The sequence below is a fragment of the Melospiza georgiana genome, chromosome 2 (genome assembly GCF_028018845.1).
Source record: "Melospiza georgiana isolate bMelGeo1 chromosome 2, bMelGeo1.pri, whole genome shotgun sequence".
Lineage (NCBI taxonomy): Eukaryota > Metazoa > Chordata > Aves > Passeriformes > Passerellidae > Melospiza > Melospiza georgiana.
This window is the reverse complement of record NC_080431.1, coordinates 78,882,269-78,904,734: the sequence shown is the minus strand read 5'-3', so window position 1 is coordinate 78,904,734 and position 22,466 is coordinate 78,882,269. Positions and strand designations below refer to the sequence as shown.

The window sequence follows — 22,466 nt, the reverse complement described above, 5'->3', positions numbered from 1 at the left end:
ACTTCCCGAGCAAAGCAAAACAACTCTGAAATTATTGCAGCAGCTAGCTCTGGCTGAAACAGAGAGAGGATGTAGTGTCCAGCAGAGTGATATAAATCAAAGCAAGGAGAGAGGAGGACTTCTATCAGTGCAGCCCTGGATAATGCAGTCAAACAGGATGTGATGAGATAAGGCTGTGTGTGGCCTTGCACACCATCCAATCAGTTACATTTGAGATAAAGGAAACAGAGCACAGAGCCTTGCTGCCCCAAGGAGGGGAGGAAAAACCCCACAACCCAAGAGCAAAACCCAAAGGCCAGCTCTGATCCCACAGTGAGGATGTGGCCAGCTCAGGGGTCGGTCCCGAGCCATGGGCAGCTCCTGCCCAGCTCCCAAGTACAGGCCGCATCTCAAGGCCACCGGCCTGGGACTGACAGAGTGACTATGGGCGATTCATGCCTCAGCTGGGAGAGAGAAACCAGCCAGCAAGGGCAGCCGAGATTGACACTGCCAGGTTGTGCTGGGACGGAGCCACGCGCTGGGCTGGCCCCAGCTCCCAAAGGAACAGAGGAATTCCTGGGGAGTCACTGTTATCTCCCATGTGGGAACTGTTCCCAGAGCTCCCATTCTCCCTGACTTTCCAAGACATGTGGCATGTGTTTCACAGCTTCCCAAAGAGATGAAGGTTGTGGCAGGGTGAAAATGGTTAGCCACCCTGGTGCTAGCAGCAGCAGCCCCAGGAGTCATTCTCCCTGGAGCTGGTTAGAAAGCAAGGAACCAGGAGGGAGTCAAATAATCAACATCCCTTCACAGAAGCATTGGTAGTGTCAGCTAACACAGGAAAATTGGAACTGTCCCTTTAGGTACAGGCAAGTGTAGATATTGACTGACTAAAATGAAATGAGAATGACCAAGCCAAGCTAGAGACAAAAAGAAATCAAGCTGAGCATCTTCCCAAAGAGTATTATTCACTTAATCATTAAAGGATAGGGAACTTTCAATAGCAAGTTAAAAAAAACCTTCCTCCTAAACTTGCAGCTCAGTTCTTCTGAAAATCTCACCAATGGGCTCAAAAGCCCTCACTTTACCTATGGAAAAAAATAGAGGACGAAGATGTAAGTGAACCACCCAATAGAAAAATCAGAATAAGGGTAAAATCTAGACAAGAACTTCAAGGCAAGAAAAGGTTAACTTTAAAAGTGATTTGCAATTGCAAGTGGTAACTTCAGAGGGGTTCATGTCTAGAAATAAAGGATATTTTAAGGGTTTGCTGACAAGTAACACTAAGCTGAGACTCATAATGCCCACTTCATGATAGCAAAACCAAATTCTTATTTCCTAATCCTGCCTCCTGTTCATGACATTTTTCAATCTCTTCTCTAGGGCTCAAAGATAGATGCTCCAGCAAAGGCTCACAACTGTGACACACCTAGCTCCCCATGACACTAATGGCAGAACTGAACATGAGCTCAGACAAGAGAGAGATTTTTGCAAATTTCATCCAATGCAGTGAAAATGTTTAGCTCCAAAACCCTAGTCAGACTCCAAGAAAAGAAATAGCTGAACCTGGGCTATGAGACTTCCAAGAGAATGGGCAGACAGTGATGACACAACCCATGAATGCAGTCAAATTTCCCTTTCTGTGGTGCTTGCAGGTGGTCTGTGTTGTGGGCATGGCCTGTCTGGTCAGGACTAAGCCCTCTACTAAAGGCTCAAGACAAATGCAAATCACTAACAGGCAGAACAGGTATATAAAGTGGGACCAAGGCTCAGTGCTCGTTTGAGTTTCTCTCCTTCAGTCAACCAATTACATGTGTGCTTTGATTTTAGGAGAAGTCAGGCATGAGCTCAAAGGGGTTTGATGCTTGTTGTAAGGCAATGCCTAAGCAAAGAGCAGCCACAATGCAACACCTCCATCAAATGAATGAAGCCTACCCATGGGGTATCCAGACACCACCCCAGCTCAGTTTTGGGGTACACACCCCATCTGCATCACGCAGCAGATCAGCATTCACTGCTTACACATTCAGTTCTCAAGGCTGACACTGTGAAAGCCAATGTTTCTGTAAAACAGTGTGAAATTTCCTAGCTAACACACACCAGACACTTCTGCCAGATTCCACTGCTCCTACCAGTTTGATACATGACACAGTAAAGCCATCCTCAACTCAGACCAGTGTAATTTGGAGTTCAGAAATCTTTCCTCTCTCTAAATGTGGCATAAACCTGCAATCATCTCCAACCTGCTGAACACAGAACGATTTCACAGAAAGCAAATTAAAATAATGAGAATCTGTAATTACAACCCCAAACCTCAATCAGGAATCAGTTAAAAAATAATAATTAAAAAAAGAAATGTCAAAAACTGAAAAACAAACCTGTCCTCAGATATTACAGGAAAGTATGAACCTTCTGATTTATCTCTTTGCCCTTCCAGACCCTTCTTGCCAGGAAGGTCAACAGGTTATATACCTTCTGCTGGATTAATCTACAGGAGAACAAGGGCAGCTAGCCAAGCAAAACTAGATTCTTAAAGGGACACAGCCCACCACAGACTCCAGTTTTTAAAGCATGTCCTTACAAATAAAACCTGTGACCAAAAGCAGTGGAAAAAGGTGCTGATGCTCTGTTTTTCAGTTTGCATACTGGATGGATAGAAGCAGAGATTTACATGTTCTACCTGCAGTTATTCTCTTCTGATTACATAAATCCTCCACAAACTAGTGGAGGCAGAGAAATAAATATATTTTTATTAATTTCATAAAGACAATTCAAAGAGCAGTGAGTGTGCTTGGACATAATCTCCTTACACAAACCTTTCTTTTACACCTTTTTTTTCCCTTTAAGCTGACAAGATTTTCAAACCTAAAGATCTGCCTAAGTCCTGCTAGTCTGGTACAAATGAGCTTTATTTCAATGAGCTTACAGAGATGTACAATCAGGTAAAATGAACTTAGGACACATTAATAAATCCTCCCTTTCCATTTCAGCATACACCTGCTCCACATTCTCTTGACATTTCCTCTTTAGCTCAAGCAGTCCAGGTTACAAGAGATTACACTCTGCCTGGACATCTATCATTAATGGTTACCATACTGCTGGAAGGGAGGCACTCTGAGGGCTACACTGATTTGTTTTCTCTTTGGCAATAGCAGAGCAGATGTTCTGAAGGCTTGCACCCAGGCTCTGAAAGCCACTGGCACTCATGTCTCAGAAATACAGGAGGGTAAAACACCTACCCTTTGGCAATCACATTCTAACCAAGGTAAGAACAAGGTAATTATAAACCTACAAGAGAACAGAAAAACAGAGCCAGTGACTCAGCCAGTAGCACCAGGAACTGGAAAACCTGCCCCTCCCTAGCAGGAAAACGTCTAATTCATATGGTGTTAAAAACAAAGGGGAGTGACTGCATCATCTCCAGAAAAAGGAGGACCCAAGGGGCAGGAACAATAAAACCAAAAACCTACCAAACCCTCCCCCCATCCCCAAAAAACCCCAAGAACTCAAAACACCACCACCTACCCTTAAAAAAACTCTTTCTAATAATCTAGTCTCAGATCTTGTAATGAGCTCCATGCATGCCAACTCATGGCTTTTTTACAAGGCTGTACAAAGGAACATGCTGGGCATTTACTTAGTTGGCAGAAGTTGCAAATATATGAACATCCGTTACTGTAAATCCTAATAAACCTGATTGCTCCTCAAAGGAAGATAGAAATGCTGTGAAGGTAAAGAATGAAAAGAACACAGTGACCAAAGCAATAAGTTTAGATTTAAAATAGCATTTGTTACTCTCCACAGAAATCACAGCGAAAAATTACTTCAGATTGGCTTGGAGAGCACTGATCATATTGCTAGAAAATTGAATAATGGCTTCAAAACTATGCATAATTATATATATGATATATGAGAGACAAACAGAACCAACAGATACAGAGGGCATCTACTGGGATGTTGCAGGCATCTTTGCTAGTCCAGTTGTCTTTGACATCTTAATTAAAGATCTAAGGTTGACTCAAAGTAATGTTAAAGAAACCTGCGAGTGATACAGAATGAAGTTTACAAGCACCAGTGGGTAGAAACAATTCAAAGGGTGTTAGTGTAAAAAAGAAAACAAAAGAAGCAAGGGAGACAAATAGGACTAAGTTGGAAAAGTAATGCAAAGAAAACCCAGAGATAAAATCAAGGAAAAAGCCCAGCCAGAAGCAGGAGCTAAAGACAAGCAAGAGTGAGAATGCTGAACAAATGAGAGAATTGTCTGCAAAGCAAATGCTTCTGCAAAATGACCAATGTGACTTTAATCTGCCTGGGCTCAGATATCACTTCAGGCAAGGAAGAGAGATGAATCACTCCAACTCCTGGAATATTGGATCTCATTCTGACAAAGAAACACAGATAAACTGAAGTGTAGAGTATAAAACACCCCCGATAATTAGACCTAGAAAATTGAAAAATATTATTATTATACCCTCATTAGTAGCTTGTAAGAACTTAGGAGATGTAAATGCAGAGAGAAATAATAACCAATCATTTCAGAGAAATACACACCAAAGCAAAAACTGCTGCAGTAGAGTAAGAAAACTTTTCTGATGTACACGGGGTGATGGAAAACTTGCCCCAGAAAACTTTTACATGCCATGGGGGAGTGGGAGGGAAGAACCAAACTAAACCCCAAACCCAACAAATGAACAAAAGACAAACATGAGCTATGGACAAAGTATAAGAGATCTTTAAAAAGACGTAATACTAAATTTTACATTTTTAAGATAAGTCATGGTCAGATAAAACAGAAAACTGTATTGCTCTCACAGGAGCTACTGTAAACATGGTCCAAAGAACTACTTATGGTAGGGAAAAATGGCAATGTTGTTAAGAAAATGTCCCCATTCTTCTCCCACCCTTCCCCTCCGAGTCACAGCACCTCCTTCTCCAGACACACCAGCACATGACCATATGATTAACTTGACTGGAGAACAGACAGATGTGGCTGAAAACCAACTTGTAAAAGTGATAAAACTTGTTAAGAGCGTTACTTTTCCTCTGGATCAGTCCCGGGGCAGCGAACAGCAGTGCCGGTGTCCCTGCCCGTGACAAAGCACAGAGATGTGACAAGTAAGGTAATGGGCACTTTGAGGCCCTGGGGACGCCTCCACAGCAGTGCCAGCAGAAACTTTTGTGGATCCACCCCTTGGCTTCCACTGGGATGGAACCAAGAGCTGAAAGATACAGAAAAGGACACGTAACACCAAGGAAGGAAAGCTGTGAATAAGCATGCAAACAGAGTTCAAAGCTGTAACTCTGGGAAACAATACTTTTCAGCAACCCTCTCAAAACTCTACTTACTCTGCTTGAATTCTGTGAAAATACTACCTGAGTAAGAAAACCAACAGCAACTGTGATTTCATGCAAGCCACAGACAAGATACTGTGGCACGAAGCCCTTTTTCTCTTTTAAGCTTGGCAGAACTATTTTCATACCATTTTCCCACAGATGTTCTTCAATACAGCAACATTGAAATGCTTATCACAATAATAACCTTCAAAACCATTGGTAGCATTAATTTAAAAATCAAAAATAGTGCAGGATCCAAGACAGCAGAGAAATTCCTAGTAACCATTCTCACAAACATTTATTTGCTTCCAGGATCCACCTCCAAGAGGACACAAACAATGAGCTGATAGCCCGGTTTAGAGATTGATAAGTCGGTTGAATGCTCAAGTTTGAGGGAGCCATTCCCACTGGGATTTAGGAAAACCTGAAAAGGCGACTGCACCCACTGTAAAACAACCTGAAAATGTGATTGGCTGTCCTGCACTCTGCCAACCCGAATTCCAGAGAAAACCAGAGTCCCTTAGCATCCAGCAGCCCTAATAAATAAATCCCTCTGTATTCACTACAGGGCGATCCCAGGCTCATCTCTGTCATGAGAACAAGCTATCGAAACCAAGAGGCTTTAATTGCACAGGTGAGAGTAGAGCAGCATCAGCCCAGCCCCAGCACTTGCTGTGTCCCCACTGTGCTCTCCCCTTGTTCTGCTCCTCTCGCTCCTCCCCGTTACTCTCTGCCCCGTCCTGCTGCCCACTTCCTTCTGCGGGAGAACAATAAAACCTCTCACATCCACCCAGACAGATGGACAGACAGGTGAACCAATGCCCCGCTCACCCTGCACACAGACACCGCCATCAGGTCCTGGCAAAGCCGACCTGTCCCCAGCAACAGGAAAAGTGAAAAATAAATCCAATCCCTAAATCTCCTTTCCTCCTGTTCAGCCCGCTGCACTTCACAAGTATTTTGCATCGCTTATTTGTAGAGGAGTCGCAGAACCCAACTCTTAAGGTTAGAAAGTAACATGACTGTAACTCCAGGTTAAACAAAAACAAAGTTGTAATTAGTTGTGGTTAGCTCTGAGTTTTTCTTTGTTTTTGTTAGGGTTTTTATTTAACACATGCGATCGTTCACTATAAAGTACTTTACAGAAGTCCGTAAAACATGTGGAGTTACACTTCTTCCCTCTTCTGCAAAAAAAGCCTCATCTTTAGCATCTCATGCAAGAAACTGTTTAAACGGAATTATCTGCACAAGATAAAAGATTACTCCGGAAAGGTTTTTGTTTGGGTTTTTTTGTGTGTGCTCGGTTTGTTTGGGGTTTCTTTAATCCTTTCCTGTGGCATGCCACCAAAACTCAACTCTAACTTCAGAATAAATGAACTGGGAAAACATCCCCCCATCTTTTGGTAAATGCCCTACAGCAACCTACGTACTTCACACAGAGAAGCTTCATTATGATTTTTTTTGTTCTATTTTTCCCCCCGAAATCATCGTCCGTAATTTACATTAAAATTTACTACATTAAGTACTGCTCCTCCTTTCCACCCTCCCCAAGCGCATTTCTACGAACCATACAGAAACCGCTATTTCTCCCCCCCTTCCCATCGTCGCTGCAGTTTCCAGCGACCGAGTTCCCGAAGTGGCAGCGCCGGCAGCCCCTTCCCGGCGGGGGAAGCCGGGAGGCTCCATTGAGGATGTTCCCATCGCTTCCTTTGTACGCCTGAGCCTCGCCTGTCGCACACGAGCGGCTCCGCACCCTCCCTTCCAGCCCAGAGCCATCGTGGAACGGCGTGTCCCGACCTGAGCGAGGCAAGAGCGGCTGCTGTTCCGCAGGGGCAGCGGGGACCGGCTTCAAATCCTCCTTCAGCTCCAGGACTTTCTGCCGAGAGAGCACCGAGCGCTGTTAGTGCGCGCCTGCCCCTCGCTCCCCACCTCCGAGCCCGCAGGGGTGGGAGCGGGGGCTGGGACGGGGGAGCGGGCGGGTCACCCTCCCGCTCGGCATCGTCGCCGCCGCCAAGGCGCGCAGAAAAAAAGTTGGCGAGGAGCGGCTCCGGGGTGGGCCCGCGGGGCTCCCCCTCGCCGGTCCCGCGGCGGCGGGGAGAGGCGAACAATGCCGGGCCGGGCGGGTGGCCGGGAGGGGATGGGATGGAATGGGATGGGAGCGGGGGGGCAGCCGCGCCGGCGGGAGCGGAGGCACAAAGCGCACACTCACCTGAGGAGCGCGGCGCGGCCGGCGGGACGGCGAGCCCGGGCGGCGGCGGGCGGGGGGGCGGCCGGGCAGGAGTTTGGGAGGAAAAGGGAGGGTTTTTATTTCCCCTGGAGTTTGAAAGGAGGAAGTGAGGAATGCGAGGAATGAGAGTTGGTATGAAATGAAGGCGGCCGAGGGAGGGAGGGACTGCCGGCTAAGGCAGGGGCTGGGACGGGGCTGGGAGGGGACTGGCGGGGGGCGGGGGGCAGCGGGAGAAGGGCCGAGGCGGAGTTGGGAACAAAACCCGGCGGGGCCGGGCGCTCCTCGGCCGGGGGCCGTGTGTGACCGGGGCGGAGGGAACGCGGGCAATGGCCGGAAGAGGGGCCCGCGGGGGCGGGGGAAGGAAACTCCGGGCGGGCGGCCGGGAGCGGGGGAAGGGGGCGGCTCGGGGGCGGCTCGGCAGCGCCGGGAGCGGGCGGGACGCCGCCGCCGCCTCCAGGAATCGGGAGCAGGCGCGGCGCCCGGCCCGGGAGAACTTGGAGTGCGCGGCCCGGACGGGCCGGCCTCGGATCCCCGGGAACGCCGCCGCTTGCCTGGTGCTTTCCCTGGGGCCATGGGCCAAGCCCCGTGAGGGCGCTCCGGCCCCGGGGACAGCCCCGCGCCGCCCGGGCAGGGACGCGGCTCCCGGGCTCCCCCCTGCGCGCCAGGCGCGGCCCGGCGGCTGCGGAGCCCCTCAGAGAGCGGCCGTGATTCCTAGCCAGAGAGTGGCCGTGATTCCCAGCCAGACAGCCGCCGTGATTCCCAGCCAGCGCCGCGGAACAAACAGCCCCAGCCTGACAAAGTACTCGCCCAGCCACCCGCAAAGCGGTGTCTCCCCGTGGCTTTTCTCAGTCTCAGGTCGGAACTGCTCCTTTCCTACCTGTTCATACAGGAATGCTGCCCTAGAAAACGCCGATATGAGACTGAGAAAAGCCACATCCACAAAACAAAAGCAGAGGAAACCAGCAAGTTTAGTAAATGTAGCTACGTCCTAGCAGCAGCGCGGGGAATGCAGCTGCATCAGCGAACCAAACTTTTCCACGGCTCCGGCAAGTGATTTTGCCACAGGTGGCTGGAACTACCTGTGAAGAGTTATAACCTGGTTGTCTTTCTTCAAAACTTCAGTATATCAAAGAAACTGAGTTTTTTTTTGTAGGAACTCAAAGCTAAAAAAGTTCCTAACTCATTCAAATTGCAGTGAAAATTGCAGAGACCAGGAAACAGGTCCTAAATGTGTCCTAAGGCCTCAGCAACAAGACCCATCAATTTCATAAAAATAAGATTTTCTGATACAACTGTAGAAATGACGAGTATATACAATATAAATAAGATTTTGTCACAACATTCAGTGAAACGATTTTCAGGGTGTGTGTTTTGTTGTTTTTTATATAAAGCACTTTAGTCACTGTTTCTATTAAGATATATTTTAAAAGCTATAATATATTTTCTATTAAGCTGTATTTTAAAAAACCACAATCTATATGAAAGGTAATTCACTTCTCATCACATATATTCAGTGGGAATTCTAGGCCAGGTCTCATAATTGTGACTAACATTGTTTTGCTCCTATTTCCTTGCCAAACCAACACAGCTCAAAGAGAAGGAATTGAAACCTATTCCTTCCTGTGAATCATCACACAAATTGTTTGCAGGACTTCAGTCAGTTGCAGATGGAAATTCACTCAGGAGAATACAGGTTTTTTAGTGGTGGGTTGTTTGGGTTTTTTTACTGGACATACTGCAGAGCTAAACGATTCTGCTTAGAACAGAAAGCTGAGAGAGTTGGGCAAACTTATCAGATTAATTCCCCAACCCTATTTGTACTCTATCAGTATGATTTTCTTATGCAGTTTTTAAAATAAAGCCCTTTCCCCCCCCACCATAGTAAATTACTATTACTTTCCCCATAATAAACAAAGGGCTCAATTCAATTAAGCTTTAAAAAAAATCCTTTGTTTTCACCAAAATTTTCAGCTGTTCTGCTGTGGGTAGTGCAATGGGTTGCCTTGTATGGAGATATTAATTGAATCAAATTAAATGATCAAAAATTTCAGCCTCTGGAATATATTCACCCATTTATGAATACATAAATTGAACGTTAAATTGAACATGCTAAATTGAACATTAAATTGAACGTTCTAAATTGAACATTCTAAATTGAATGTTAAATTACCATAAGTTATGGTTACAATAGCCTTTACCTTAAAGCATGTTGGTGAAGTTAGTTTGTTTCTGGATCTTTCTCCCATTTTGGAAGAGAAGAAGTGACCTCCAGCTTCCAGGGAGGAAATAATAATTCTATATAGAACACCTTGAGGGATGCAATGAGAAAACAGAAACTATAGAGTGTACAGTTCAAAAGATTCAAGAGTTAACACTGGGACAGGACCTCTGCCTTCTTTCCTGGCAGGGGTTTCAGTCATTGCCACCTCACAGTGGGAGCTGGTTGTTTTCCCTGTTAGTAAGGGAGCCCTTACACATCAGTGCTGTTTTTCTACTCTTTTTCATAACTGTATGCTGGGCCAAATCTCTTGGACTACTTAGTTCCAAACTGCAGTTAGGTACAACAGTTTAATCCTGTGGCAAGGATTCCACAGGATCAGAGATTCCTGACTCTGCAAAAGAAGGAATCTGTCCATGTCTCTGTTTCACAGGACTATACACAAACTCTTAACTCAACTTGTAAATCACAGGGAAGGGTTTTGCTTGTCTTCTGTATCAGGAACAGGAAACCTAATTCAATGTCATCCAAGAGATTTACAGAGCTGTTAATCCCAGCAAGTAGAGGAGCACATTAATTAATTATTAGTATAGGGGTAAACATTATACTAACAGCAGCAAACCTCATGTCCTACTGCTACCAATTTCAGCAGCAAAACTTCAATGAGACTGAGACAGCCCTAAAAGCACAAGAAATAATTCACTGTCTTTTATGTTTGTAAGCCCAAGAGCCTATAACAGCCTAAGAGCCATTTCCATCTGCTAGGCTTGCCTTTAGGACTCCAGTTTAACCATTCAATATGCTTCTTTAAGATCTTGCTGGGGTTTCTAGCATGCTACATTTGCACATATTCAGCTAATATTACGTGTTAAGAACAAGTGCCCAGTCATGTTTCCCACTTAATTTTCTCTTCCCTCTAAGACTAATTTGGCTCAGATGGAAATAGTGGAAAAAACAGAGGTGCTTGAAGAATAGGGCTTGCATGTTGAGATCTGTGCCGGTTTCTGATTACCAGATCCATCATGTCTCCTCTTATTGAGGTTCATACATCTCTCAGTGGAAACAGGAAAATATAACCACTTCAACTTGATATTCTTCCTAGCCTTGTATGACTCCAGTACCTGATTCAGAAAACATTAACTTATGTGCTTCAACAGTTGAATGGGTTCAGATGGAAGGTGGGAAAATGTAGTAAGGACCATCTCAAATGCCCTAGCTGGATGCTGGGAAAAACATTAGAAGCATGGGGCAGAGAAATGGAACTAGCTTAAACAATCAAATAGAAACCAAGAACTACAGCAATACCTGATAATATTGGGGGAGGGAGGGGGTAAAAGTATTAGAGAGACTACCCTTACATTTATTCCCAGATTTCCAAGTGTATGGGAAGAATATCCAACACCACAAAGAATGGGAACTGAGAATTACAAAGGAAAAGAGTAAGAAGAAAATGATGATATTCAAGAAATTGAAAGAAACTGAGGTAATAAGTCACAGAGAAGGAACAAAGTACACCCACAAGTAACAGCAAAATAAAAACAATCATTTAGAATTAAAGACTTTTTCATATATAAATTAGTTTATTTTCATTTAGATATAAAAGTTATAAATACAATTAATGTAAAACAGTATCTGATAAAGATGACTAAATCAGTTCATCTGTCTGCATAATTTGACTGAGGGGCTGTGACATGATCGTTTGATGTCAAGAAATAGCTTGAAGAGTCACTGCTGACAAGGCTAATTAAGTAAAAGGATGCTTTCTGGGCACACAGAAAATCATCTTGAATCAGAAATTAGCATCCTACCTTCAGGTCACCCCAAAATAACATAAGGCAATTTCTTTCACACATTCCTAGTCAGAAAAGTAATCAGACAGGTACACAAGCTGACTTCCTTTCCTGGATGGGCAGAGGGAATGCAGACCCATCAGCCAAGACTTCAGAAAAGCACAGCTGGAAAGCACTGCCAGGTCTCATCCTCAGCCTGATAAGCAGGAAGGCACAAAACAGATCCATCAGCATTCAAGTTCTCTTCACTGACTGCTTTTCTGATAAGATCATCTCAAGGAAATATCTCAGCAGCTACTGAAAAATGCTTATCTGAAAGATACAAGAGCTGGACTTCTCAGCCTCAATTCATTATTTTACAGTTAAATACAGCATTTACTTTGTGACTATGATCATTATTCTTTCTGGCAATATCGGAAATCGTCTTCACAAAGTTTTGTTAGTTTGAAAGCACAAGTGATATCTACCATTGCAAAGACTCCAGAGACCAAAAGCAAAATATCTGCTCTTTGCAGCTTGAAACAGAGTTAGTCTGCTGACAAGGACAATATCCAAAGCTGGAGAACACCTAACTCTTGTCTCAGTAGAGGGACAGACTTCTCCAAACTATTGTGAATATGGGTAATAGGCAAGAAGCAGGCAAGACAGTAATATTCTGTGCTTCAGTACACAGAAGATGTGTGCACTGAGGGCTTCAGGCCACACCGCGCTGCAATCCACCCTGGTGAGTTAAGGCCACATGAATCAAGAGTTCCATGCTGTGACACAGTCTCCATACTGTACATCCAGTATTAGAAATGGAACATTGGAAGGACACATTGCAGAGCCTTGTGGTACAATTACAATAAACTTACCAATGCCTTTGAAAATACCTGTAATCTCTTTTTGAGGTAACTCCTTCTTATAGGCAAGTTAAAATTATTTATACAAAATCTACTTTAATATGTCATGCCTTGAGATAATCTCACGTTAAAAAAAATAAAATTGGTCACAAACTTATACCTAAAAATGCAGCAAATTTCATGGACAATAGCATAATTAAAAATATTTTTCATCAGTTTACAGTCTAGATTCAACCAATCAGAACACTGCTTTTCAGAAGTGGTACTGTATATTGTTACAATACTATCTTCTGCCAAATTCAGCCAGATTCTATCATGTATTCAGTCTCATTTTTCACATGGTTAGAAGTAACAGAAGTAGCAATGAATATAATATCAGCCACCGAAAAGGGAGTGTTTCAGATTTGATTGTTCTTAGTTTGGTAAAAAGACTGTCAAGGGATGGAGAGAAATTAGAATACTGAGAGGGAAATGGAGTATCAGTCTTAGCAGACAATCATTCCACAGAGTAAACGTGTTGTATTAGAGCCAACTCCAGCTGTTCTCTTTTTTTCTGAGTTCATTTGCTTAGGAACTCTTGAGTAGCATCATCTCCCAGGCGTTGTGGAAGCTTCAAGGTAAATGAACATTTAGCCATTATTTTTCTAATTCTAGCTGTAAGGAGTTCCAATAAGTGGGCTTAGCCCACTCTCATGCAGCACCTGTAAATAAGGATTCTAAAAGCAGAATCAACACCAATGACAGAAACATCACCTAGATTTCTTGCTCTTCCACAGGCCATACAGAGGTTGCTCCCAAGGTGGTCTGCTGTCAACCCCCACAGTGCTCTGAAGACTGGAACTGGTTTTCTAATAAGCCTGCAGAAGTCTGTCCTCCATTTCCCTTCCAATATGCTCTTCATTGCTACACCTGCAACTCTTACAAGATGTAGGGGTGGGAGTGAGTTCCATGTCTGTTGTCCCTCACTCACAGACCAATTTGCTGTCAAAGCTGGAGAGTCCAATAGCAAAAGCCTGAAGAGCACAGAGAGGGTAATTATAGTCCAGAGTGAACACATCTTCTGCTACACGACCAAACTGCATCACGATGTAGTCAGCTGGGGAGAAAAGACATTCAGAGATGAACAATTTCACAGTGAAGCAAAAGAAAAAAATAAACAACCAAAAAAAAAAAAAAAGAAAAAAAAAAAAAGGCAAAACAAAACCCAACCACAAACTCTCCCCATATCTGCCAGTCCCAAATATATGTGGTTGGTGTATCCATCCTTTCTCACCAGAGTGGCCTTGAAATCTGTCCTCTAGAGTGACTGTGCTATTCTAGAGATTTTTCTTCTCAGAACCACAGCTCAAACCATTCTTTTGCTGGCCTGAAGGTGCTGTATTAGACCTTGTCTTTCACTTCAGGAAGCTTTCATTTGCCCCCTCTTTTGCTGCAGTTATGGACAGCAGAGTCTGCATCCACCCCAGAAAAAAGGAGGCCTTATATAATTTTCCTGACAGCTCAGAAGTCCCCAGTAATCATGAACTAACTAGCTTCCTTTACCCAGTTTCCCTCCTCTAGGAAGGGTGTCCTATTCCTCCCAACCCTCATAAAATAAATTAGGTGCTCCCTGTTTAAGTAAGTCCCACACACTCTCCACCAGACTCTTACGGTCATTGTCATGGACAATCTGGAAGTTCTTCACTGAGGCCTGAGTGACCCTCCCATGGAAGTTCAAAACATAGGATTGAGTGTCATCATTCCAGACTGGAGCCTTGTTGTGCAATTCAATGAGGTTTTCTAAATTTTTGTTTTGCCATTTTGACAGCAGACCCTCATGCTCCTGTTCAGAAGAAAGAAATATATTTATCAGATTTGGAATATCTCTGCCTCTAAGTACCACCTCTCTTGTGTGTGCACTCTGTCACTTCATTCCCTGTTTAATGAAACACACTGATAACACTTACACTCAGTCCTACTGAATACTTTCTGCAAGTACCAGGAAGATACTTTTATAGATTCCCAGTCCAAGCATTCTTTTCACTCAATAAAGTAAAAAGAGTGATAGGGAAGGAAATGTGTGTTCAGGAAAGGGAGAAATTCAGAGTCCACAGATAATTGCCATCCTGCTGGCATGAATTACTTCTGAGTCTCATAATCTTTCTCTGATCCTGTTGCATCCAGTTTCCATTACTAACACTGTAAACTTTGAAATAAAAGAAAATAATCCACAATTAACTGCATAGTGCCAGGCCCTGAGGTGCCTCAGTAGAAAGTCCAAAGGCTGGAGTAGAATGTAAGATTAAATGTCATCTTATTGGGTCTAATGAGTGATGCCCAGTATGAAAATCAGAGAGAAATAAAACCAAAAAGATACAAAAAGGAAGTAAACCAGCATATTAAATTTGACAAACAATGAATTACAAGGAGATTCAGGTTGTAGTGAAATATGACATATGATTTAATTTTAAAAGTTCTGCAAGAAATAAAATCAAAACTATCTATGTTAAAACTCTGAAGAAAAAGAGTCCAAGCTTAAGGTACTAATAGGAAAAAATGCTCAGAAAACAACCTGTTTTGGAGGTCTGACTGATGTGGCTATAGTATGTGCTTCAGTGTTATACAAAGATACCATAGTGGATCTTTGAGGATAACCTAAATAAAACTTCCTGTTCAGTTTAGTTACTTTTTAGTTTTATCTTTATTTACTTTTAAAAAATTCAAATTAAACCCCTAAGAACTGGCACCAACTGCACCAAGCGCATTTAGATTTAGGGGAGAAAATTTAAGGCAGGGCCATGGAACCATTACTGTACTAATAGGAGAGATGGCAACACCAACTCAAAGACAATGATAAATGAGCACTTCCAGATACAATTTTTCTGACCATTCACAAGAATTAAATCTCTTTTCTGGGCTGTCATGATTCTCTATTTCCATTTTTTAAGTTTTTTTTTTCCCTGACCTCAGGAAACATATTCTTGTCCTACTCATATCTACTCTCAACATGGCTGCGAATACCACCTTCTAGCTTAAAACATTGACCACACCTTTCAGTTGGTACCTTTTCTTTCTGCCTTTTGGTCTTCTCTCACCAAACATAAAACCCACATTAAGGGAACCTAACAATTTTCATCACACACCTGAACATACCTTCAGATACTGTTCTGTAAGCTTTTAGCTCTAACGCCTCTCATATCAATAAAAAATCCTCACTAAATAGTCACAACAAAACTCCATCTTCTCCTCATCCCACCTTCTTCAAGAACCCTCTTTTTCTGCTGCTCCTACAAAAAAGCTAATAGCATTCTGATCAAAAATGTATTTATTCCCTTGTTATTGCACCAGCAGTACCTAATCTGTCTATTGCCTATCTGTCACAATCCACATCCTGGCTCAGAATGGGAGCTCCTGGGAGAAGCAAGTGTGCCCAGTGTTCATCCAGCCCTCAGCACAACAGGGTCTCACCATGAGGGCGCCTTGTAGGTGCAACAGCAACAAGGGAGAGAGAAGTAAATCATATTTAGGCTGCCCAAAGGACCCGTAAGGACACAAATACTATTCAGAAAGCTACAGAGTAGGCAGAAGGCAAGAACAAATTAATCAACACATTTAGGCGACATTGTATTTATTCTCCAGGAGACTTGCTAAAGCCCTGGCCCCTAAAAGCCCTGACTGTCAGCCACACCCAGGCCTCTACAGGGAAGTTTTAACCTCTTCCTTCAATCTGAAACATGACCAAACTTCATAACTCACATTTCGTGGACGGATTGGAATTCGCTTATGATTCATGTTCATTCCTGGAATGATCACAGACATTTTTCTGGGACCCTTAAATCCTAAGATATTAGTTTCCTGAAAGACAAGGAAAGCCATTTTTTTCAGTAAATGAGAATACTTCACCTCAGAGAAAGAAAGATAGCAAAACTTGTATCACCATTTGTACTAGTTATTAGAAGTTTGCTGGCTGCAACTGTAGCATCAGTTACATATTTGCAACTGTGTTTAGTCAGTGAGAACTGCTTTCTCTCCCTTTCTCATTGAGAGAACAATATTAGGAGATGTGCACGGTATAAACTAATTTGGAGTGCATTTCTTACCTACTAAAACATTTACAACAAAATTATACAAGTGCAATTTCCAGGCATAAGTTTTTTGCATTTGCAGCAGTAATGTGTTGAAATATTGCTAGTGAACAAGCCTTAACTATGATGGAGGCAAAATATCTTTGACTTGAATCTGTGTCGTCTGTATATCACCAGTTAGTCTAAAATGTTTCTGAACCACGAATGACATTTTTCTTCAGGTGCTGTTATTTGTGTTTAAAAACACACCTACAATTTTCTCTCAAATCATACTGTTTTATAAATGTTTAAGAACAAACCCAGGAAGGGAAGTATTCAGCAACTATCCAGGCCTCAGTCTTAAGCAGATTTTTTCCAGAGTACTGAAGGAGACTGCTCCAAGTGGCTTGAGTACAAAAAGCAAAGGAAAAAAGTCCTGGTGTTCTCAAACCATTCATTTAAGAGTATCAGCCAAAATCCAAGGGCCCATTTAAAATGTTCTGTAACAATATCTTTGATAACCTTTAAAATTCTCAAAGACCAATTAAAAGCCAGAATCTTTTCGAAGTACTGAATTGATTGACAGAAGTGATACAGCTTTTCCTAACACATTAATGCATTTTGCAGACACAGGTCTTTGGACCTGCAACCTCTATTATGTCACTTCAAAAAATCTAGGGGGATGTATAAGAATGAGGGTACTGATTTTACTCATATTTAAACTTTAAAAACTCCTTATATATAAAAGTTCAGATTTCTGAAAAGCTGACTTTATATTAACTGTCTGTGCTCATACTAACACCTTGCTGTATCCAGCAAGGTAGGAAACTGAAGAATACTATATACAAAGAAAATATCTGGTAATACTTCTGTAAACGGGCTAGTACTGGAATTATCACATCAATTTCTTCCCAAGTGCCATTAAGATGAAGACCAAAAGCAAAAAATCAAGACACTGCTTCAGCAGGCTAATGCATCTTTAAGCTTCTGTAAGAAAAGTAAAAACACCTGTGAGAAAAATAAAAATCCTTACACTTCACAGCAATTGTTTTGTAGAGAACCTCAAATTCTACTCACACTGTAGGACTGGAATACAAAACAATGTGACATGAGAATTCTCATGTAATTCTGTAGTCTCCACAAGTGCTTCCTTACTCTGAATCCTATACTGAGGTGATTCACAAGAGCAGAATATCTCTAAAACAGAACTAGAGAGAATCACAATTTACCCTGGAACCACATCCTTACCACCAACAAGGTGCTACTGAAATAATACCAGCTCACTCCTATGCCTCAAAATGCCTTTGGTTCTGCACAAACTAATTCTGTTTCACTGGGTACTCCCAGTTCCTTCTCAGGGTCTACCAGATACCAGTTGGGCCGGAGGCAGCTGTGTCTGGCTCCATGTAAAGCATGTGTGACTGGCCACACACTGAATTGGCCAGATAAGAAGGTCATAAGGATGTTCGTTTAGGTGTTTCTCCCGCTCCTGACATTGGTTTGTTTTTTTCATTAAACTTGTAAGAATTTATCTGTGAGGCCTCTGTCTCTTGTTGTATCTGGTAGAAATTGGTCACTTGGTTCCAAAGTTAAGTGGAGGAGGCTGGCAGCAGCACGATTTTGCAAGCTGTTTTTCCTCGGTAACCAGGCACAAAGAACGGGGCAAAAGGGAGAGGCAGTACTTACATAACAAATAGCTGCGAGCTCCTGTCTTGTATGAGCCTTTTCCACTAGACTTTGTGCCTTGACTGGGTTAACACCATGGTCATAGACTGTAAATTTGGTTCCCATGAGGTTTGACCTAATGTCAGGTTATGGAAAAACACAGAAAGAGAGGCATCAGTAGAAACTTTTGTCAAAAGTATTTGTACAACACAGCAAAACCACACATCTGCCAGCTGAATCTTTCTGCTGCCAGCTCAGTAAGGAGCTTCTGTGACATGCCCATGTGAGCCTGTAACGTATCCTGGAGAAGCATCTAGAAAATTCCTTCTCTGAGTTACCAGAGTGAATGGCAATGCTGAAGAAGGCTGCCAACCCAAGTGAATATAGATCACAGGAAGCAGAACAATGCAGGTTCATGCTCTTTGAATATAAACCAGATTGCCAGTCATAACCACAACTGAATTAAAATCCTATCTCAACTGTCTGTAGTTTTCATCTGTGAGGCTCACCTGAGTTTTCCAATGAAACTTTCCCCTTTCCGAGATAAATCAGTTGGATCAACTGATATGAGGTAATTGGATGTTTTGCTCTTCTTTCTTTTTCTCCCTGCAAGAAGGAATGTCTGGAAAAACAAAACTTTGATCAAGGCTGGTGCTTTGTAAGAACGCAGAGGCATTGCTATCCAAATTGTTATCTCTCCATTTCCTGTATGCACTCCCTTTTTTGTTCTGTTTTAGTATTACTGTCTCCACAATTTTGTTCTCTTCCAAAGTGCCCAGCCTGAAATCCTCTCTCTCCATCAGCTCACTTGGCAGTCCAGATTTAATGCACCTGTCCTTTCTAGTCTTCCCTCCTTTTCTTCTGGAGCAGTTCAGTCTCCCTGCTCTTTTTTAACATTTAACATTTTTATTCTTTTTCAAATTCATCTTTCACTGTATTATGGCTTTTAAACCACAATACAATGCTAATTACATGCTAATTCTGTCCTTAGTGCCTTGGCCAAACATATGCTGTCCTCATCTGCATGATGGCTGTCCTCTGCTACAGGTTTCTTATCAAAAGCTCTCCCTTGCACCAAACACATTTTTTGGTAGGAGTACAATAGCCAAGATAATGTGGGCTGCTTCCAATACCTTTTTGTTGTCATCCCTTTCCAGGTGCATGTAGTAAGTAGGGAAGAGCCCCCGGTCCATTCCCTTTTTATCTCTAGTGATTCGACACTTGACACTAATTCCACGGGGTGCAGGGCGCAATGCAAAATCCTCCAAGTTCTCTACTTCTCCCAGCTGTGCATCTGCCTGAGGGGATGGACTACAGGAAGCACCTGTTTCCTATGGGAAGAAGCATCATATTAGCAAATTAATATCAGATCAGAGACTCTGGTATTCCACAAGAAAATTGTGGTTTTTTGAAACATAAGATATCATGTCTCCAGAAGATACTGAGGAAAGGAAGGTTAAACAAGATACCACCTGTATTTTCTCAGAAGAAAGCAGCTGAAGGTTTTACTCTGAGGAAAGACTAGGTCTCCAAGGAGAAAAGAGAAAAAGTACCCATTAAGCAGACATGAGTGATTTGCTAGAAAGGGAGAAATAGGATGAGATGCTGTAAATATTCTACGCAAAGAACCTCTTTGCTTTTAGAACTTCAAATGTTGTGGAAAATAAAAGAGTAGGATAAAGCAGGACTGATGGATGCTGCAGTAAGACAGGCTGGGATTTTGTGACTGAAATGAGTGCTAAGATTATGTTGGTTCAGAACAGTAGCAGAAAGGGAGTCAGCTGCTGGTGGAACCATATCAACTAAATGTTGGAACAGCCTTAGAAAAATGTGTATAGTCAAGATGCACAGAATAATCAAAGGAATTTAAATTCTAATGGAAATCTGGTACAGGTCATAAAACTAATTTTCTCTTAGAGGTAGCTGAATCCTATGAACTGCAGCACCCAAGAGATTCCTCTTTTATCTGGGCCTTCAAGATGAAGTTACAGTTTTATCCCCATTTCCAGCTACAGCCAGTAAGAAACCTGAGTGAATAGCACAGATACACATACATAGATTTGAAATGCACTGGAGGGTCTCACCCCTTTCCCCACTCCAGCACCTGTATCTCCAGCACTTTGCACCCACAGCCCAATCTCCCAAGAAGCTGATACCCAGACCTCTTGCACTACTAGTGCAGGGCATCATATACACAGTCACCTCACAAATACACTCAGGTTCATCTCCCACACCATGGACTTTGAAGGGTGTCCAGCATCCATGCTCAAACGCCATGGTCTTTATCTGATCTGAGCTATCTCAGACCCTGTGTCTTCCTGATGCTGGTCTCCCAACTCACTGGCTAGTCCAGCACATAATTTGCCAACATATGTGCGTATGCATGTATCTATATCACACACACACACACATACAAACACATTCACACAAGAAATAGAAGTAGAGTTACAGAAAAGAGTGGGATATGCTGAAGTAATCAAGGCACAAGACTTGAGCAGACAATCATACTGTTCTGCAGTTGTTTACACATATCTGATGCTTTTTACCCCCTTTAATCCCTGTCTTCCCATGTTTATTACTCCCTGATCCACCTTGATACCCTTCTTTTCCCTCTTAAGTTTCTTCCCCCAAACATCCTATATGATGTTTGTCCAATCCCAGTATTCTCTGTTCCATTCCAAAATTCTGTTTCTCTTTGCATCCCACAATAAATGCCACAATCCCTCAGGAAGAAATCCCTCCTATGTTTGCATGGCATTTCAGAGCTTCTGAGTCATTTTGGTGAATTTTGCAGAGACAAAGGCCCAGTCTGTCTCCTTTATGGGAACACAGTGAGTCAGCACTATCACCCCTATTCTCTGATTAGGCTCCCTAGGATCCTCCACCCACAATTGTTCCTCTGATCATTGCTAAGTCTTTATGTTTAACTCAGTGTCCCTTCAGTCAGAGAGCGTGACAATCTTGACCTTACTCTGCTTTCAGGGAATAATATTGATGGCTACTGTACTTGCAGCTACTGTATTTTAACCCAGTGTTCCAGAGGTTATCACTAAAATGAGGAACATGTCCAGTGCTTATCAGAAATCGATTTCAAGACACTTACTGCAAAAGACTTCTCGCTGGATGCAGAACTAGGCCTCTCAGATTCAGGGTTTGGTGAATGAGATACTGGTCTCTTACCAGCTTCCTCCTCTTCTGTGTCCTCCTCATCAAAATTCAAACTGCCTGAAATTCCTGTCAGAATACAGCATGGATTTAAGCATGTAATCTCTGAAAGTAGGTGTCACGAGTTCATGGCATCACTAATTCATATATGACTCTTGAATACCTAGTCACAGTCTTAATTTCTGCTTTTTCAACTGATTATTCCTAATTTCTGTTTCAACTGCTGATTTTCTTCATGTGCTGTATCTCTTCCTAAGCCTTGCAATTTAATTCCTACTGATATTTTGCAGCAGTCACTGTATAGATGATTAAGCAGCTGTCAGGCCTTTATTAATATGGATTTTACTTGATATTCCATGACATAACATATTGCTTAGTTTATGTTGTCATTGAACTTACTTTGCATATGTTCATGCAGAAAAGTCCTCCATGTCTTAAGAGCAACAACAATAAAAGGAAATCCAGATCGATATGCTGACACCTATCCCATAAATTGGACTCTGTACAGTTTACATCCTTTACCACTTTCCCTCAGTCTTGTCCCTGAAACAGGGTATGTCAATTTTTCAGTAAGAGCCCCTCCTGTTCTTACATTCATCAGATTCATAAATACTAATAATTACTTGATTTCTGAAACTGAAGCGCAAACTGAGAAGTTTCAGGACTTATTTAATCTTAACCTAAGCACAGTCTTGTAGAGATGACTGTGGGCATATTACTAAAATAACTTTTCATAAAGACATTTATGAAGAGGTTCTGTACACATCACTATTTGGTGTGTCCTTCCACTTGGAACTGCAACATCAATTGGTCATTAGGAAAAAGTTCTTCACAGAAAGGGTGACTGGGAGTTGGAAAGAGCTGCCAAGGGAGGTGGTGGAGTCACTGTCCCTGGAGGCGTTTAAGGAGAGACTGGATGTGGCACTTCGTGCCACTGTCTAGGTGACAAAGTGGTGTTAGGTCACAGGTTGGACTCAATGACCTCAAAAGTCTTTTCCAACCAAACTGATTGTGTGCATCCGAGATTTTGTTCTGTGATTCTTTTCTTTAATTTGGCTGTAGAAAGGAAATGTATCTAAAGCATTACAGACAGACAACCTGCTTAACTGAATCATTTTCTGAGAACATACATTGTAACAATGCTCTGACACGGCATTGCAAAGGGGCATTGCTGGAAGTCTCAGATAAAACAGAAAAATCCAG

General features: G+C 42.6%; 2 protein-coding genes across 2 annotated transcripts in view; both read right to left on the bottom strand.

The window, feature by feature from the left end:
• TEAD4 (TEA domain transcription factor 4) overlaps positions 1-7,312 on the bottom strand; it is a 49,618-nt gene extending 42,306 nt beyond the window's left edge. The window contains exons 1-2 of the mRNA XM_058045536.1: positions 7,298-7,312; positions 7,111-7,189 (exon numbers count right to left, since the gene is read on the bottom strand). Of these exons, the coding sequence (XP_057901519.1) occupies positions 7,111-7,189; positions 7,298-7,312 (94 nt within the window). The remainder of the gene's footprint in view (positions 1-7,110; positions 7,190-7,297) is intronic.
• Positions 7,313-11,337: 4,025 nt separating this feature from the next.
• TULP3 (TUB like protein 3) overlaps positions 11,338-22,466 on the bottom strand; it is a 32,134-nt gene continuing 21,005 nt past the window's right edge. The window contains exons 5-11 of the mRNA XM_058045745.1: positions 21,202-21,332; positions 19,232-19,429; positions 18,608-18,720; positions 18,120-18,234; positions 16,126-16,224; positions 14,041-14,212; positions 11,338-13,486 (exon numbers count right to left, since the gene is read on the bottom strand). Of these exons, the coding sequence (XP_057901728.1) occupies positions 13,353-13,486; positions 14,041-14,212; positions 16,126-16,224; positions 18,120-18,234; positions 18,608-18,720; positions 19,232-19,429; positions 21,202-21,332 (962 nt within the window). The 3' untranslated portion in view covers positions 11,338-13,352. The remainder of the gene's footprint in view (positions 13,487-14,040; positions 14,213-16,125; positions 16,225-18,119; positions 18,235-18,607; positions 18,721-19,231; positions 19,430-21,201; positions 21,333-22,466) is intronic.